Source organism: Squalius cephalus, assembly GCF_949319135.1.
Source record: "Squalius cephalus genome assembly, chromosome: 19".
NCBI lineage: Eukaryota > Metazoa > Chordata > Actinopteri > Cypriniformes > Leuciscidae > Squalius > Squalius cephalus.
The window spans coordinates 10,724,602-10,743,251 of record NC_137140.1 but is presented as its reverse complement, the minus strand read 5'-3'; the positions used below and the strand labels follow the sequence as shown (position 1 = coordinate 10,743,251).

The following is an 18,650-nucleotide window of genomic DNA, read 5'->3' as shown; positions in this document are numbered from 1 at the left end:
CTGCTGTTTCCTCCAACACTTTGAATAGGAACATGACGTCATTTTGGTCTTGAATCGAAGTATTACATGTCTGCCATCTAGTGGTAGGGAATACAAATGAGATATTACACCATATTAGGATCTACAGCCTGTTTTATCAAGTATGACGTCTTGTCGCAATTTTGCGACTTTGGTGCTTAGAGGGTTAAAACATACATGTGGCTTAATTTGCTTCAAATTATTGTACTGCAAAGTATGTCACATTATGGAACTGAAATCTTCACAAACATTGTTTCTTGATTACATTAAGCTGGATTCACCCTCGCAAAGTGAATGCATGTTCCTCATGGTTATTTATTCATAGCATGCAGCACAGCCACAAGTAGTCATGACTGAAGCACTTATTTCATACAGTATTTCCAACCCACAAATACTATTTCAATTGCCTTTGAAATGGGCAATTTCTTCTGGAAATTGTTGTTATGCAAGGTGTACAAGAGTTTGCTAAACAAAAGTATCAAGGGTCTTCTGTTCTTCTAGGGTGAGAACAATCCATACATCTGGATTTTCGAGATTATCTTTGAGGTAACACACAAGGTTATATCTATTATAAAGCACTGAAAAAGCACCAAAGCAAGGGCAATTCTAAGAAACTCAACAACAGCAGGGCAGGCTGCAATTACCACAATTGACAAAATAGCACTGGTTATTGCTGAGGATGATTTAAACTATATGCTTGAACAGTCACAATGTAATGTAATGCTGGCTTTGTAAAGAGGCTGTTTTGAAGGACAAACTACAACTGCAAACCCACACTGTAAAAAATGAATCATGGGTCTTGTAATTTTCATTAAAAAAATGAAGGTGATAATTAAAAATATTGTGTATATTTCATTAAGAAAATTGTGGTTCAGTGTTGTATAGAAAATAGTGAGAACATTTCACTAATACAATCAAGAGATACATTTTCCTTGTGTTTTTATTATTATTTTTTTTTTTTTTAAGGAAACATACACAATTTTCAGGCTTGAATTGAGGAACCGATTAAGCTGATAAAATGAAGGAAAAAAGACTACCTATTTTTTGGGAGAATTTGCTCAATTATGCGGTTTTATTTAGAGACACCATTGTTAGTTCCCAGCATGTTTTGCACATGGCTGAAAATGGAGAGGAAATATTGAAATTTAGTGTTATTTTATGTGTTTTTGAGTAAAGGGAAACATCTGTTAATGTTTAATGTTTAGTTATGTTTGACATTTTAAAGAGTTTCTATTTTGTTGAAGTTTGTTGTTACCATTGTGCAGAAGAGTAGGACTTATGGTTAGGTTGTGAATAACTGAAAGTAATAATATTTTGAAGCATGTTGCTTTGTTCATTGAGCAAAAATTTTCCTCTAATGCTAGTGCAGACTCAAGTTTGATTCTGTACTGTGCTAACAGCATACAGTCTTTTAAATATTCAATATAACTCAAAGTCAAATATAAACAGGTTATAAACATTCACTCTAATTCACACACTTTTGAGCGTCAACTTAAAATAAAAAAGCACATTTCACTAATATTAAATTCATTGTGTCATAGACTAAATAATTTAGGGGATTTTACCTGATTTATTTAGGTAGATTCCATGAAAGAAATCAAGCATTAACTACTCAGAACTATTATGTGTTATATTGTTACCATAATTTCTTTAAGTAAATAGCAGTAAAAAAAAAACAAAAAAAATCAGTGCAGCACAGTAAATGGCTTAACCAATCAAAGCATTAAATATACCCAGTCTTAAAAACACAAAACAAAAATGACATGTTTAACTACAACAGTAAGAATGAGGGTGGGAAATGGTCAAATGATTAAATAATAATGTCCATTTATGGAAGAAACATTAAACCTATCATTAAAAGTGGGTAGCCAGCTAAGATCTATTGAAAAAGCTATGAACTATTTTCTAGCATAGCCTATATTAAATGAATGCTTCTAAAACTTATAATCCGCTTCAACCTATTTTTTGAAGTAATAATACTTGGGTATTATAATACATTTAATAACTAGCTAGAAACTGCAATGGGAATGTATTTCTATTATACAGGACTATGATTTTGCACCATTTTGCATGAGACTAGTGGAACTGTTTGGTTCCTGTGAGTGAGCCAAAAAGCAATCATGCACCTAATACCAGTCTAATGTCGCTGTTCCAATTAAATGAGCCAAAGAGACAAGATACCAGGCCTTTCTCCACTCTCATTACCACTATGTCTAGCTGAGGCTGAGAAGAAACCGTAACCCTGGTTTTTTTTCTTCTTTTTTTTTCAAAAGCATTAAAAGAGCCTCCGTGGAAGACACCTGACAGTCAGTAATGGAGAATCAAGGCCTTTGCCATTAATCAATGATGCTTAGGATGCTTGACATTGGTTATTGAGTTAAGAAGTAAATTAAGAAGTGAGCAAGGACGCATGGGATGAAAAAACATCAGTCATGTTGGTGCAGTATATATCAATTTACAATTTCAAATGAGTGGAACTTTGAAAAAACTTTCCATGTTGATTTGCTTAAAAGGGTTAGTTCACCCAAAACATCTCTATGTCTTTACATCTCTTATTAAACTTTTCAAAGTGGTAGTTGCAAAGATGGTCAATGGAGGGACAGAAATCTCTCAGATTTCATAAAAAAAAAAGTGTTCTGAAGATGAAAGTGAAGGTGAGTAAATTATGACAGAATTTTCAAGTGGTTTCTTCAAATTCTTTATTCAAAGTTAATATTATTATTTTAACAGTGATGCTTGCCTCATGAAACACCAGTAATTACAAGAAATGTCAGTAGTTTGGCCTTCAGTCCTGGCTGTTGAATGCTTATCTGATCCCTATTTGGGGTCAGACCAAGGGTGCAAAAGCAATGTGTCCATAACATTGACATAAGGTAAAATCCTCTTCTTAAATCCTTTCTGATATAATAACTTTCATGGTATATGCTTTCTAGAAGACACCTGGACTAGAATAAAGTTTGGATGAAGAAGTTTCATTTACATCACTGTCTGTCAAGTAAACAACTGGCTTGTATTATTTGGGAAAATAAAGATATGTCTAGACTGTCAGAACTCACCTCAACTCAAGATGCCGAAGGTGAAAGTAAAAGATTTCAAAGTAAAGAAGTGTGCTAGCCTGACAAGCCAGACCCAGATCAAGATGTTGGGTCTGGGAACACACCATAGGCAGGGCTCAATCCGAGGGGCGGGATAAATGGTTGTCTTTCAAATTCCCTCTGCATGCAATAGGATGGCGCTACAACCAACCAGAGCCTTTTCTCACCAGCGAAGCTAGTTGATAGATTAAACTTTTGCCGTATCCGGTCAGCAAAACTCTGAACACATCTTCCTTTTTTAAGAATGACTTCAGTGCCGTTCTTTATTCTTTTCTCAAAGAAAATCTTAACTCCAAGTCTTCCAGAGTCGCGGCCAAAGCCGAATTGAAAGACCGCTGTTCGCCAGCAGCAGCAGCCATCTTCTTTGTTTTCAAGTAGCAGGGAATTCATGACTCTATACACGATGTGATTGGCCTGATTAGAGTTTGTTTTTTCTAGCTCGCAAGCCAACGGAGAGTTGCTATACGACACTGGCTGCAAAATAAAATTTGCTGCCGCTAGGGTGCGTCTATAGTCTGGATGCCAGCCAAACTTAGCCCCGCCCACAACATTTGAGGTCGGGAAGTTTGGTCTGCACTTGATCCGTTGTGGAGCAACTATGCTCGAACCAGAGCTGTTCAGACCAATCAAATTGTCAGGGTGGGCTTTACACGATGATGGACAGATGATCAACAGTAACGTAATCATCCACGTCACCAAAGAGCGCTTGAGTTGAATTCGTTTACAACAATGATGACTGCCGCTGGAGAATTGAGATGTGTAGATTCCACCATTGCGTCTGTTATAGTATATATTGACAGAAAGCGCATTCATTTTAAAAGAGGAACAGAGAACCGTGATCAAGGCATTTGTCGAAAAATTAATGAAGTCACTTAATCCGTTGCTCTGATTGGTTGTAGGTCTATCCAATTGAGTGCAGAGGCATTTTATTTCCTGGTTCGGTTGAAACACGCCCCATAATCACAGCCAAAAGGAGCAGTATCAGACTCCTATTCTGACTAGAATCTGAGTGTGACGACGTCAGGCTAGTGCGTCTAGATTTCTAGGCTAGAAGTGTGCAGGATTCTTGGCAAAAGTTGAGACAGAGAAACAACACAGAGATTTCTGAGTCACTTTCCTTTGTGAAGAAATACAATAATTTACATTTTGTTTTAGGTAGCAAAGTCCAGATTTTTCTAGTATTCAGTATAGACAATACTGGGTAGATTACATACAAATTGTAGTTAACAAAGTAATCCATTACATTACACATTTGAGGTAGTAATCAGACTATTTTTAGGTTACTTTTAGATTGTTAATCGTGTACAATATTGATATAAAATACAAAGAGAAATAAAATATATTCCATTCTTGGTTAAATATTAAATATTGCGTTATGTCAGGGTTTCCTAGACTGGGGTTCATGGTGGAACTGCAGGAGGTTTGTGAGTTTAATGAAAAGCTATTACGCAATTAAATCATAAAAAAAATAATTAAGATCAATCATTTTATAATAAGGAGTTGACTGGATATGAAATGTTGCAATTTTGAGAAAACAATTTTTAAAAGTGAAATGATTTCTGTAAATCCAGCAAATAAATGCTGAGTGGCTACTGGCTGGATTGTGTGTGCAATTCCACAAACCTGGAAGACCTCGGAAATATATAAGCAGTTTTTTTTTGTTTTGTTTTTTTAAAGGAAAATTTAAAAGATAAAAAATAAGTAGTGGGGAAATTTAATTGTGTCTGAACCACTCCTATGATATTTGTCATCGTCAAATTTTCTGTTCTTATCTAATCTAAGGCAAATGTCCTTGTTGATACTGCTCCACCCTTTGACAAGCGTATGACTTCCACAATAATTCAGGGTCATTAACACGCAGCCCTTCATCTCACTGCTGTCTTCTAGACACAGTGGTCCCTGGCCAATTAGGTCTGAAAAATAATAATAAAAAGACTTCAAAGGGTGAAACAGAACACTAAGGTACAATGAACAGGCCAGATACTGGAGCTGCAGGTGTCAACACAATGTTAATCGCAGGCTCATTGAATGCTTAATTAGAGACAACAAATTACCTCCTGAATTATGATAGTGTACAGGAGCCTTTCTCTAATGCTCTTCCGTTACACCCATCTCATTTACTGTCATGTGTTTTGGATGTACCATTGTATTTACAAGAGTCTTGAAAAAAGGGCTTCTTATCTAAGGGCCCTTTCACACCTACCTTGATTGGTCCAGATTTTCAGACTTTTCAGTTTGGTCCGAATCAAAATTACAGGTGTGAAAACTCCCCCGGACCACGGTCCGGACCAAACAGACGAAATTTGGTCCGACGAAAAGAGGTAGTCTCGGTCCGGATCAAACTGAACAAATGTTTGGTTCGTTTCTAGTGTGAAAGCATTTTCTGTATGGTTCGGACTTTCAGACCATTTACAGGAAGTTCCGGTGGTTCCCGCGTAGCCTAAAAAACTGAAGAAGAATATTTATGTGCAGATCTGTCAGTCCTGCCCACAGCGTTTCTTCCAGCTGATTCACACATGCGCGCACACACACACACACACACATATTTGTCCTGTGTCCTGCCGGCGACGATAAAATGTTTGCACGAGGACGTTCATTTGGCGAATTTGAACTAGCCTTGACTATAGTTGGTGCTGCAGGGAGTAATGCCATAATAATAAAAGTATAGAGGCAACGATATGCGTCTGTTCATTCATTCTTGTCAAAGTTACCCGCCGAATTGACAACAGGCTGACGTCAGACGCACGTCCGTTTACAAACCAATCAATGTCAAGATGCAGCCCATATAGATGATGACGACAGGACGCAAGTATGTCATGTAAAGTTCTTTAGTGCGCTCGCATAATTGCAATGTGAGACCAAAGCAAAACTAACCGAATGTATACAATGTATCAAAACATGAACTTTGGTTTGGACCTTGGTGCGGACTTTCAGGTGTGAAAACGCCCTAAGTGAAAGTACAAAGACATTGACCTTGACCTAAGAACTCGATTAGCTTGTTCAGTTGTGCTTGATTATGGTTGGAGATAAACTCTGCAGAAAAGTGGACCTTGAGGGCCAGAGTTGAGAACCCCGGTTCTAAGGTAATCCAATTCAACAAGTAAAACATGTACGATATTCTCTGTCCTGGTAAAGATTAGGAGTTAATTCCAAGATTAAGAGACTAGGATTTTAAGGAGGACCCTACTGTATATGTGAATAGGGAATTATAGGGTGATTAGAATTTTATTGAATTTCCAAAAAATAAATAAATAAACTTGATTGGTTGAAAGAAAAGTTCAGGACAAACATGGTTGATTAAGGATTAAATAAAAATCCTGGTAAATTTGAGGGTCTGAGTGAAAAGAATGTAGATAGGTATGAGTAAGAAGACCTGCTGAAATGAGACAATGAAGAGTTCTGAAGAAGAAGTGTATCAGTGATCATAGATAGCACAAGGTTGTAGTTATATAATAATATCAAGTTGGATCACTGTTTGTTGAGTGACAGGGGACTGGGATAATCAATTTGAACATGACATCACCCGGAGGGACAGGTGGAAACGTAACTTATACCTGTCCCAATTTATTTATTTTTTCCAAAAAGAGTTCCCAGTTCATGTTTGACCAGGGGCAAGATTTTAAAAAAAGACAAGATAAGATTTAAAGCCAGGAATGGCAGTGACAGCATGGAATTTAAATATGGGTTGGAAAGATCCAGAAGTGAGAAGCTAAATTTGACATGATTACCAGACACTTTTACCTCTTTCATACAAACCCATGGGGATGAAGGTGAAAATGAAAGATGAAAAAAAAAAACCTTAATTGTGGCAATGGTTTTTTAGAGTGTTAAATATTTGACTAAGATCTGAGAAGTAATGCGACATATCAACATAGGCACAGGTTGACAACCCCAACCATTATAGTGATAAAAATGTACAGTAGCGTATACCAAAAACTCCCTTACTTATTCACTTAGTCGTCATTTAAAGCTGAATACTGTCATGTAGTCTTAGTGGTGGTTGCTTAGGCAAGCATCACTGTCACTATTGCTCATACTTACAAACCCCCAACCCCAAGTATTATATTTCAGTGTAAGCTTGTGAACCGTTTGTCCTACTGACATGAATGATATATATCAAATCATACAGCTTTTGAGGCCTTCTTCTATGGGATCAGTGATTTTCAGCAAGTGGACAATAACATGGGTGAGAGTAAAGGTATAAAAACTTAGGGTTTAAAAAAAAAAAAAAAAAAAAAAACGTAATTTGCCGATATTTGCCGATAAATATTTGCCTTAATATGCATGAGCTGTCAAACAATATGTGGATTCTGAAATAGCTCCTAATTAAGAATTACCTCTTTCCCCTCCAGCATTTTTTTTAAGTTGCCAGAGAGAGAGAGAGAGAGAGAGAGAGAGAGAGAGAGAGAGAGAGAGAGAGAGAGAGAGAGAGAGAGAGAGAGAGAGAGTTTTTATTCTAACTGTTTTATTCTAACTTGATTTTCTTTCTTTTTTTATCAACACTTCAATGTGGGTAAGTTTCATAAAAAAGCAACATTTTGAGCAAAAACCTGATAAAATCAGGTTTTTGTCAAAGACTACATCCAGATTGGATTCAGAACGATGATCAAAACATAGATGGAGTAGATCCCCTAATGCTTGCACACCACAGTCCTACACCTCGTCTTGGGTCGACATTTCATTCAGTAACATTAGGCAGTTTTGATTTATATGCTGTTTAATTCTGAAGATTGCGTTATTTTACATAATGTATCTGCTAACATATACTATCCCTTGTTTCTGCTTCTTCTTTACATGTCTTTTGATCAAGAGATTCGGTACTCGGAAGCGTTGTCTCATTAATCTCTGTCAATGGCAGGGAAAGATTTGAAGATGATTAAAAGTGAGGGGTGTCAATGAGCAATTCATTAATTTACGTGATGAGCAATGCATTCATTTACGAGTAATCAGAGCAATTTTACTAGCAAAGAAAGCCCTGCTAGTGGAATTGCCATCAGCCTACTGAAATTGCTGAAACGTCACCCCATTCACAGTGATAAACTGTTGAGACAAATCATATCATGAACTGCATTATGCAGACTTAAACAAAGCCTAAACAAACCTACCAAGCAGGGGAAACACAGGAAACTGTTAAAGCAGATTAGGAAAAAGCTAATGACAAGCTCTTTCTGCACATTCCCGTTTCATGGATGGTGTCAACATCTTTGAGATGCATTTACATAATCTGCAAAATTCACTTAACTTTTTAGGTGACATGTCTATACAAGAGACACTATAAGCTGTGTAGTTTTTTTTTTTTTTTTTTTCTTCTTCTTCTTTCTTTCTATTACAGATGCAGGTTTATTTAACAGCCCTGTGTCATGAAAAAAAAAAAAAAAAAAAAAGTCTGTGGGTAAATTTTGACAAAATTGTATTGTGTTGCTTGTATTACATTTCATGGCAGTTTCAAAGTGAAACGTCCAGTGATTGAATTTTCTCCAAATATATAATGTAACGCATTATAATGTATCATGGCAGAATGCATGTATCATGGCATTTAGTAAATAAAAGTCTGGCAAGTGGCGCTAATAGGTATGTTCATTTGAATAATAATTTAAATGCACTCAATCGCATTTGAAATCAACATGTCCCCTACGCTAAACCTAACCAATAGTTAAAAAAGCAAATATGAGTGCTTCAGCACTGTACCAGGTGGGCTACCAAGCAAATTTACTACCAGAAAAGCCATTCCTTTAGTACTAATCATGTGCAAACAAACATGTATTAGTTAACAATCATGCACCATGGTATACGTGTTTGCATCATGACTTTTTTGAAAGTTGCATATAAAGTAGTGCTGCCCATCTTAACAAATTGAATGTAGGCAGGGAGAAATGGGGGGATGCCATTCTGGTTGAAAGTGGTAAAATGTTTTAAGGGAAATTAAGAGGATTTCTATCTTGCATACAGGGATTTATTTATTTATTTATTTATTTATTTATTTATTTATTTATTTATTTATTTATTTATTTATTTATTTTTTGTCAGTGAGCAACCTCAGAGCAACAAAGTCTACCTTAATTCAAAAAGTTGTTTTGGGACCAATTCGATCTTATGAGAAAACAAACTACTTTACCAGTAGGCAATTTCATATTAATTTGTTTGATTTTTTTAAAAAAAAAACAGTAAGCATGAAGGTCCACCCCTAAACCTAACCCTCAGTGGTGCGTAAGCAGATTGTATTTTAATTTTTTTTTTTTAAAGTGTGAATTTATTCGATTGTACAAATCATATGAATTCGCCACAAATTTGCCAAAATGTAAAAGTTACAAATTGTCATGAGAGTGACACTGTGTGGTGTTTGTGCCATAAACAATTCATAACTGTTGCTCATTGCATGTCTTGACATTCAAGAAGGTGTTGTTGTTTAGATTCATTTTAAGTGCTTCAAAAGAATAAAAATCCTTAAATCTCACCCTCCAGGGTCAGATTTAATGAACCCTACTGTTACCTATCACTATTTTGGGGTCTGGCATGCACGACTGCATAATATTTAGTGTATGAAGAAGAAAACTCGTGTGAATTGGAATTCCAGATTCTGGCGGCCCTTGCTTTTCTGGTTGCATAAAGACCATGGTGCACCTCAGAAAAAAGCTGCAGGCTACAAAACAATGGGGTATCTCAATGTTGGCTGCACAAAGAATACAAGAGGAGCGTTTCAAGCTGGAAATGGGACTTTGTTCAGGAGGTGTCTATGAGGACGGTATTCATCCACTCCAAAGGGAGCACAGAAGCCAACTAGTGAATGACAGCCATTGAAAAAAAATGACCCTACTGTGAAGAAAGAGCAATGAAGTCATGTGTGAGAGAAAGTGTTGGAATACATCAACAACAAACTGTGAGGGATATGGCACTGTGTGGATGGCTGAGCGACTTTCGTTAGACCTGCATGCTGATAGTATTTCTCTTGTCTTTTCTTATTCTTTCGTAGGTGATGAAGCAAATACAGAAAATATAGCATTATTCCCAAATTGACAGAGGTTTGACTTGATCCAGTCTGCTGTGCTGTAGTTTGGGAGGGACATTGTGTGCACTCACACAACAGAGTAGAGCGCAGCATCACAGGGAGTGAGCGGGACATGTTTCAGAGGCCTGGCTCTGTGCGTTTGTTCTTGAGTGTGTTTGATGTCTCAGAGTAAAGGACAGTGTGTGTGTGTGTGTGTGTAAAAGAGAGAAATAGAGAAAGAGAAAGAGAAAGAGAAAGGGGGTGGGGGGGGGGGGGGGGGGGCATGGTGACAGCGATTGGAGAGCTTGAGAAGGGAAAGAGCAAAAAGGGAGACACAGGGGAGAGATGGGAAACAGCACGGAAATCCAAGGTCTCTCTTTAATCATTATCATTCAGCTGTCATTTGGAGTCCGGTGTGAGCTCGGCCCTGGACCACTATAGCCCAGCCCCATCTGCTCCCAATAAAGCCCAACAAAAGATTTAATTTGAATAAATGTCCCATTTCTTCCCCTCATTTTATATGATTTTGCTCATCAGAGACAGTGATATTGAGATGGCTTTGGAGGACAATGGTAAAAAACTTGAGTAAGCATGTGCATGTAACAGCAGAAACGCTCACTGCGGCACTTCTGAATCTACAGTGCAACAAGAATATAATTTATATTTTACTCAATTTGATTATAAACAATTACAAAAATAGTATGTAGCTATGGAAAAAAAATCTAAGTTTATGATCTAAAATTCAATTTTTAGTACCTGTCAGTGGTGGGTGACTTGATGAACACTGCATTTCTTGCTATTTTTTCATGGAAATCAATTACACACATCAGCTCTATTGCTATTTGCTAGGGATTTGAGATGCAATCAAATGTGCAAAAAATAAGTTTTGAAGTCTTTGTGTTCTTTTTTTGTACATCATAACACTGTCAAAAATACCTTTTGTTTAAAATCAGACTTGCAAAGATCAAAAGTGACACATACATAGCCATGCATTATTTAAATGTTATCTAGAAATTGTTGGAGCCTATAAGGTTACAGTAAGGTTGACATGTAGTTGCAAGGTTACTTATAGTTAGTAGAATGTCTAAAGTGACCATCGAAATAAAGTGTAACCAACTGCTGATATGCAAACAAGGGGAGTATGAGCAACTTTTTCCCACTTCAAGCACAGGTTAAGCACTGTATAATATAATTTTGTAATATGATTTTTTTAAGTAGAGTAACTAACCCTATTTAAAAAAAACAAAACAAAACAAAAAAAACATAACATATATAACGTTTAGTGACTTGAGACTAGACTAGGACTTGTGAAAAAAGACTTAAGACTTGACTTCGACTCCAGCATTAAAGACTTCAGATTAATGCACTGTGAACTAACATAAACATTTTGATTAACAGTGACACAGTTTAATAAATGCTGTGAAAAATGTTAGTTAGCAAGTGAGAATTTATTGTAAAGTGTTACCGTTATTGAAGTTAATCACTTAAAAAATATTGTAATGTTAAAGGTGCAGTAATTTCTTGCTACTTGAAAACATTTTAAACATCAAGAAATACATTGTGTTTTTGTGAAGGGTTATCTGAATGGTGCCATCTCACATGAGATGTAGACTGTACTCCTAATCATTGCATGGTGCAGGTCACCCCTCTCAGTGCAGTTCACCATGCTGAAATGTTCGTCTTAAGATAGGGACACACAGAACCGAACACAAAGGTTCAGTGTCCGAACACGAACACACAAAGAACTAGCGCTGCCGCTGATGAAACCTATCCCTAAGCTGTGAAGTTAACAAGCACAATCTTGTCGGGCCAGAGCACTGAAGAACTTGATGAGCCTAGATCCAGAGACAGATATAAGCATCAACACAATAAGGACACATCCAGTGACACTGTTCCATTTCCTTGCTCCCTAGAAAACCTTGGTGTGTGGAGCTGCTAGGCCTAGCCGCTCTCATTGCCACTATTTAATGGATGTGTTGTAAAATCAAGGTCTGTAAAGCAGTCGTCTGAGCCAGTTCTTCATGTGCTGCTCCTGAGTGAAGCCCTTAGAGGTCATTCTACAAATCCACTTACAACAATCTCTGCAATCAATTCTCTACAGAATGAACATGTTTTTTTTATTTAGAAATTGTTTACTGTAACTGTACTTTTAGTCCATATATTTCTATCCCTTTGTTTTTACATGCTATTTTATCTGTATGCAACAACGTGATCAACGGATAGGGAGAGAGTAAGTGCTCTTGTGACTCAAATAAAATCGCAAAATACATTAAACACAGCAGTAGATGGCACCAACTGTTGTTAATCAATGAAGCATCAATTAACATCCTTCAAGCATCAATTAAATCAAGATATCAGCATTTAATTCTTCCTCTAATTTGAAGAAACATGTTATGAGAAATTTCTGATTTCTGATTACAAAATGATCTGTATATCTACAGGGCCAACAATTTGGCACAAATTCCCAGTCCCATTTATTAGGGCTGTGTATTGGCAAGAATCTGGCGATACGATACGTATCACGATACATGGGTCACGATTCAATATATTGCAATATATTTCGATACTGTGCATAAGGCGATATATTGGGATTTTTTTAAAGTAAAATATTTTTAAAATATTTTAAAAAAGACATGATGTGCATAAAAGTCAAAGAAGTTTACTTTAGGTAAACAATTCAGTACACAGAAAATCAAACTGCCAGTTTGGGATTGTGGCTCACAGGTTCTTAGTGAGCAAATTTGTATGCTCAAGTAGGCCATAATAAAAGAAAATAGGTACATAGCCCCTGTCACAATACAAAACAACAACGTGAACTGGACGAAAATGAATGAAAGTGAACAAAATGAATGTGTCATATATTGAAATCAAGTTTTATGTGATAAAAGATTTTAAAAGAACTGGACGCGCGAATGAGGCGAACCGCGCCGCGCTAAACGCCTTGTGCCGCAGGACCTCCAGAGGCGCGTAAACGCGTCTTTGCATTGACTTAACATTGAAATCACTCGCGCCAGATGCTCTATTCGCATTTGGTGTGAACGATGCACGCGATTACATTTAGAAATAGACAAGCTTTGTTTCCAAATGCACCAAGCAAAGATATCCTTTCAATTGTATAAACTTTTATAAAACCAGCCAATATAATCACAATAAACACATCCAAAATGAAATCTTTAACATAACAACTGCACAATGTCTAATTTGTAAACAAAATGATTTACGCACTAAATCCAGCATAAACTCCGGCACAATTTGCATATGTTTAAACTCTCAAGACAGACGTCACATCCCGAACCTCACATCCCGAACCTCAAAGCAATTGGCTGCCGACTGCGTTTTTCGCTTGATATTTGTATAAAGGAACTGCCCAACTTTTTGACGCTCTCGGTCGCTCTCAACGCTTTCTCCGGTCCGCTGTCAATCCTAAAATGTCCAGTGGACACGCACCGTTATAGGCGAGCCTGGCGAGGACACTAGTGGTGCGTCTCAGCATAGCTATCTAGTGGTAGGGATTTAAACAACATAAGCGCGAACCACTGTCTGACGTCTTACCATGAATATTTTTGGACGTAAAAAAAAAAAAAAAAATCGATATTGCGTTTTTGAAAATCGATACAGTATTGCAAAATAAAATATCGCGATACTCAAGTGTATCGATTTTTTCTTACACCCCTACCATTTATTTACTTCAGGGTATAGAGAGACACACTATATTCACTGCCGTGTCTCTCCCTCATGCGCATCTTGCAGCAGTCAGCAGCCTGTTGCATCTGGATGGGTTTAGTATGAGCACATGATGCACACTGTGAAAAGTGTTTTGGGGACATCCTAAAACGCTTAATGTGGAGAAAAAAAAATGTCACCATGGCTTAATGTACTGAAATTCAGAATGCACCTTACTGATGACCCATGGCGTTATACTGCATCTGTCAATGCAAGAGAATGTGAATTCTAGTATGTACAGTGTTTTCTACATGTTTAAATTGCAGTGTATATTATTAGGGGATATACTGTAAGTTCAGTTCTCAGTACATACTGCCAGTGAGTACTTTTAAATACTTAAGACCAGTATCCCTTCTTCCATTCATAGCTAAGACATTTGAACTAGTCATGTTCAACCAAGTCTTTACCTTTCTTAAACAGAAAAACCTCCTGGACAACAACCAGTCTGGTTTCAGAAGCGGCCACTAAACTAAACTGCCCTGCTCTCGGTTATTGAAGCTCTGAGACTGACAAGAGCAGCTTCCATATCCTCAGTACTCATCTTGCTGGATCTGTCTGCTGCTTTTGACACAGTTAACCACCAGATCCTCTTGTCAACCCTCATGATGAAGCACATCTCAGGAACCACACTCCTTTAGGGTGTCGTAGAGGAGTGAGGTGTCTAAGTCACAACATCTAGCTACTGGGGTGCCTCAGGGCTCAGGGTTTGGACCACTTTTTTTCTCCATCTACATGTCATCATAAGGATCTGTCATTAAGAAACATGGTTTTTCCAATCACTGCTATGCTGATGACACACAACTCTACCTCTCATTCCAGCCAGATGATCCAACAGTAGTTGCTTGCATCTCAGTCTGACTGACAGATATTTCTTTCTGGATGAAGGACCACCACCTTCAACTCAACCTTGCAAAGATAGAATGCTTGTGGTCTCAGCCAATCAACACTTCATCAAAACTTCTCCATTAAGCTATGTTAATCAACCATAACTCGATCCAGGACATTCAGGAACCTTGAAATTGTGATCAGTTAAATTTCACAGACCACATTGCTAGAACTTCTCGGTCATGCAGATTTGCCTTATTCAACATTAGGGAGATCAGGCTCTTCCTATAGGAGCATGCTTCCCAACTCCTTGTCCAAGCTCTCATTCTATCCAGACTAGACTATTGTAATGCTCTCTTGGAAGGCCTTCCATCATGCACTGTCAAACCTCTGCAACTGATTCAGAATGCTGCAGCATGAGTGGTCTTTAACAAGCCGAAGAATGCGCACGCCACACCTCTCTTCATAAACTTGCAATTGTTGCCAATTGCAGCTTGCATCAAATTCAAGGCACTGGTGTTTGCTTACAGAACAACCACTGGCTCTGCACCCCTATACCTAAACTCACTACTTCAGACCTATGTGCCCTCCAGAAGTTAAGTGAACGGCGTCTTGTGGTGCCATCCCAAAGAGGCACAAAATCGCTTACACTGACCTTTACCTTGACTGTTCCATGCTAGTGGAATGAAAGAAATGGCTGAAGACACATCATTTTCATCAACCCTTGACCCATTAATACTAATATATACAATTATATATATATATCTATTAAAAAAAAAAAAAAAACTTGCTATATGTGACCTGTGCTAGACTAACACAGCACTTTTGCTTACAGCATATTTTGCATAATGTTACACTATTGTTGGTGTGATTGCTTCTAATGTTCTCCTCGCTTTGGATAAAAGTGTCTGCTAAATGAAATGGAAACAAACTACTCTTTTACTCTTACTCAAGTAGTTTTTTTGGACAAGTACTTTTATTCTACTCACACTATATGTTTTGGAAACTAATGGTAGGCTACTTCTACTTCAGAATATTTGTTCAGTACTCTTTCCTCCCCTGACTGTGCCACAATCATTAGTCAATGAGTAACACTTTACATGAGGTTCAATTCATTAACAAAAAGTATCATGAACTAACAATAAACAATACCTTAATTCAATTTTAGTTAATGTCAATATTTTATAATATTATAATATAAAAAAATATTAGATTTTTTTTTTTTTTCTAAAAATTTCCACTAGTGTATGTTGTTGCCATAGGGCAACATATCATAAAGTACCTAAAAATAATATTTTTTTTCCATTTTTTTTTAAACAGCACTTCAAGTTAAGCCATTCTAAGAAAAGAAAAAGAGTCAATTTCTTTTTTCTATAGGTCTATCATAATGCGTGCGGTAGAGGGTTAACAATTATTTATAACATATTTATAAATTAACACACTTAAATTAGTAAAAAAAAAAAAAATATATATAATTAATTAATTGTTAACATACTGTAACGTTGTACCAATTAATCTAAGTTAATGTTAATTTCTACATTTACATCTGTTAACATTGGTTAATGCACTGTGAAGTAAAATGAATCAATAAACAACTGTAGTTATTTTATCATAGTTAGTTCATGTTAACTAATGCATGAACTATTGTTAAAAAAATAAACCTTATTGCAAGATGTTACCAATATTAATGTTAATAAATAAACAAAATATACACAAACAAAATCCTTAATGTCATCATAACTAACTAGTCAATATTCATACACTGCTAATTAACATTGTGACACACCAGTTGTTCACATTGTATAATTTTGTTAGTGTCGTTGAGCTGAAAATATGATTCACCTCCACAAAGTAACTAGAAAGCAATCGTTCTGTATGCCAGTTTACCAGAGATCCACTCAACTTAGCAATACATGTTACTACAAACCAACTCTCCATCGATTTAATCAGTTATTGTGAACTCAACCTTAATCAATCACTAGTTATCACATGGAATCATACCACAACAAATGCTCAGCATTAACTGTTCAAGAAAACATAACCTGTAAGTTGTAGGTAAGATTTATTTTATTTTGTTCCCAAAAGCAGGATTTCCTCTATGTTGCAATCAGTGACTTACCATAGTCACTATCATAGAAGACGATGAACTTCTGCCAGCGCAGCTCACCAACTAGCGTCAACATGACATCACTTAGACGGACAGGCGGTCGTGCTGCGAGGGTGTATCGCTCTCCATCAGGACTTGGATTGAGTTGGCATGCGGTCCGGGGTGATCCTTCAGTGTTTCGCTGGACATAAAGGTGTGGTATGTGCATGGCATCTGTCAAGGACTGTAGAGCACTGGCCGAGGCACAGCCTGTAGATGTGACCAAAGCCAGGATCCCTTGCGTCATAAGTTCACATGCTGCAAAATGACAGAAAAAAAGAAATGATGAGCTTGGGTACTTAGAAAGAACAAAAGAGTATGAGCAGAAAAAAATGGACATCAAAACACTCACATGGCCCTGCTATTAACAGTGTTGAAATACAGCATGTTAGAATAGAGTGTATAAGAAACAAATGTGCAATTCCTCTTTAGTGGATACCTTCCCCTTTTTTGTCTTTCATTCAATGACAAAAACCTTAATATGCAAGTTAGCAGAAGTTAGCATAATATTCCCCATCATTTTTTTTTTTTTTTTTTACATAAAAGAGGATAAGGATGGGCTGACTGCAATATTTTTGAAGAGGTTATTAATTTTTGATGACTCTTTGAGTTGTGTGAAGTGAGTAAGTGGTCTCTTCTGTGGGTGAGACAAAATTTCCCTCTAAATCTATGAGCTTTAGAAATAATTTCGGATAACGTTTTGCGCCTGGCTAAAATCATTTTAAGTGGAGAATTCTCATTTACAAGACACTTTAGATCGAAAAATGTTTTGGTGGACAACAAAGAGGGCAAAAAAGAAGAAAGGAAACAGGCTTGAATTGAAGAAAGAGAAACCCAAACCATATTTAGAGGCCAGAATGTTAACCACCCACAACACCCTAGCACTTTAACAGATAATGCATTCATTCAAACACGGACAACAAAATATAGTTTCATAGTTTCCGTTTTACACATTTCGATTTTATAAGCAAACGAATGTACAATTTTGAAGATCAGAACAGTTTTGAAAACATCACACCTCAGTTTTGTCTTTTTTTCAGTTATGTTCAGTCAATAGCCACTGAAAGAGTAAGAAGTGAATCATTTCAAGTGTGCATTGACACTGGTGTCCAGAAGTTCCACCACACCTTTATTCTCTGCAGACAAGGCAAATCTGGAGTTTCAGTTAGATGTGTACAAAGGATGCATGAGTTAATTGAGCATTTAAGATAATAAAATAACAATGAAGTAACAGGTACAAGTACAACTGGGTGGTATGATGATCAGAACAAGAGTGGAGTTTTGTCTCACAGTTTGCTGCATTATTATAGAACGCATTTCCATTCGTTTTCATCAAGTTCCAAAAGAGAAAATAATCAAAAGAAATAAAGTACCTTTCAAATTTAACTGAATTATTGAAACCTAGACATTGCCACATGATTATTTATTATACAGCCATTCCTTTTATCAATTTACAGCAAAGATAACAATGTCATGATCTAAACTGTGTGTAATAGAAAATCCTCATACCATCACGATTTTGGCCATAACAACCAGCCCCTAGGCATAATTCTCTTTGTGCGGATTATGAAAAGCCCATTTTCTAATTTTGAAATAATCTTAAAGCCATTAATTAATTTTTAGATTAAAATCTAGAACAGTACATCATAAAAGAATGAAAGAGTTTTTTTTTTTTTTTTTCAGCATAAAAGGACCTTTGCTTCAGCAAGGTTTCAATGCTTAATCGCTGACAAAATATAAAGGGACAGACTCATTGTCTGCTTTTGTATTAATCAAGGCCAGTTGAGCTTTAATTTGACTTCGTCTTAATTAAATTTCTTGGTTTTGTGTGAAGTGAACTCTGTGCATCCTCAGGGTC

General features: G+C 36.7%; 1 protein-coding gene across 3 annotated transcripts in view; it reads right to left on the bottom strand.

Moving 5' to 3' along the window:
* Nucleotides 1–18,650, bottom strand: part of grid1b (glutamate receptor, ionotropic, delta 1b) — a 476,826-nt gene that overhangs the window by 197,850 nt on the left and 260,326 nt on the right. For all 3 annotated transcript variants that reach the window (XM_079851869.1, XM_079851867.1, XM_079851868.1), the window contains exon 3: nucleotides 16,766–17,050. In XM_079851869.1, coding sequence (XP_079707995.1) covers nucleotides 16,766–17,050 — 285 coding nt within the window. The remainder of the gene's footprint in view (nucleotides 1–16,765; nucleotides 17,051–18,650) is intronic.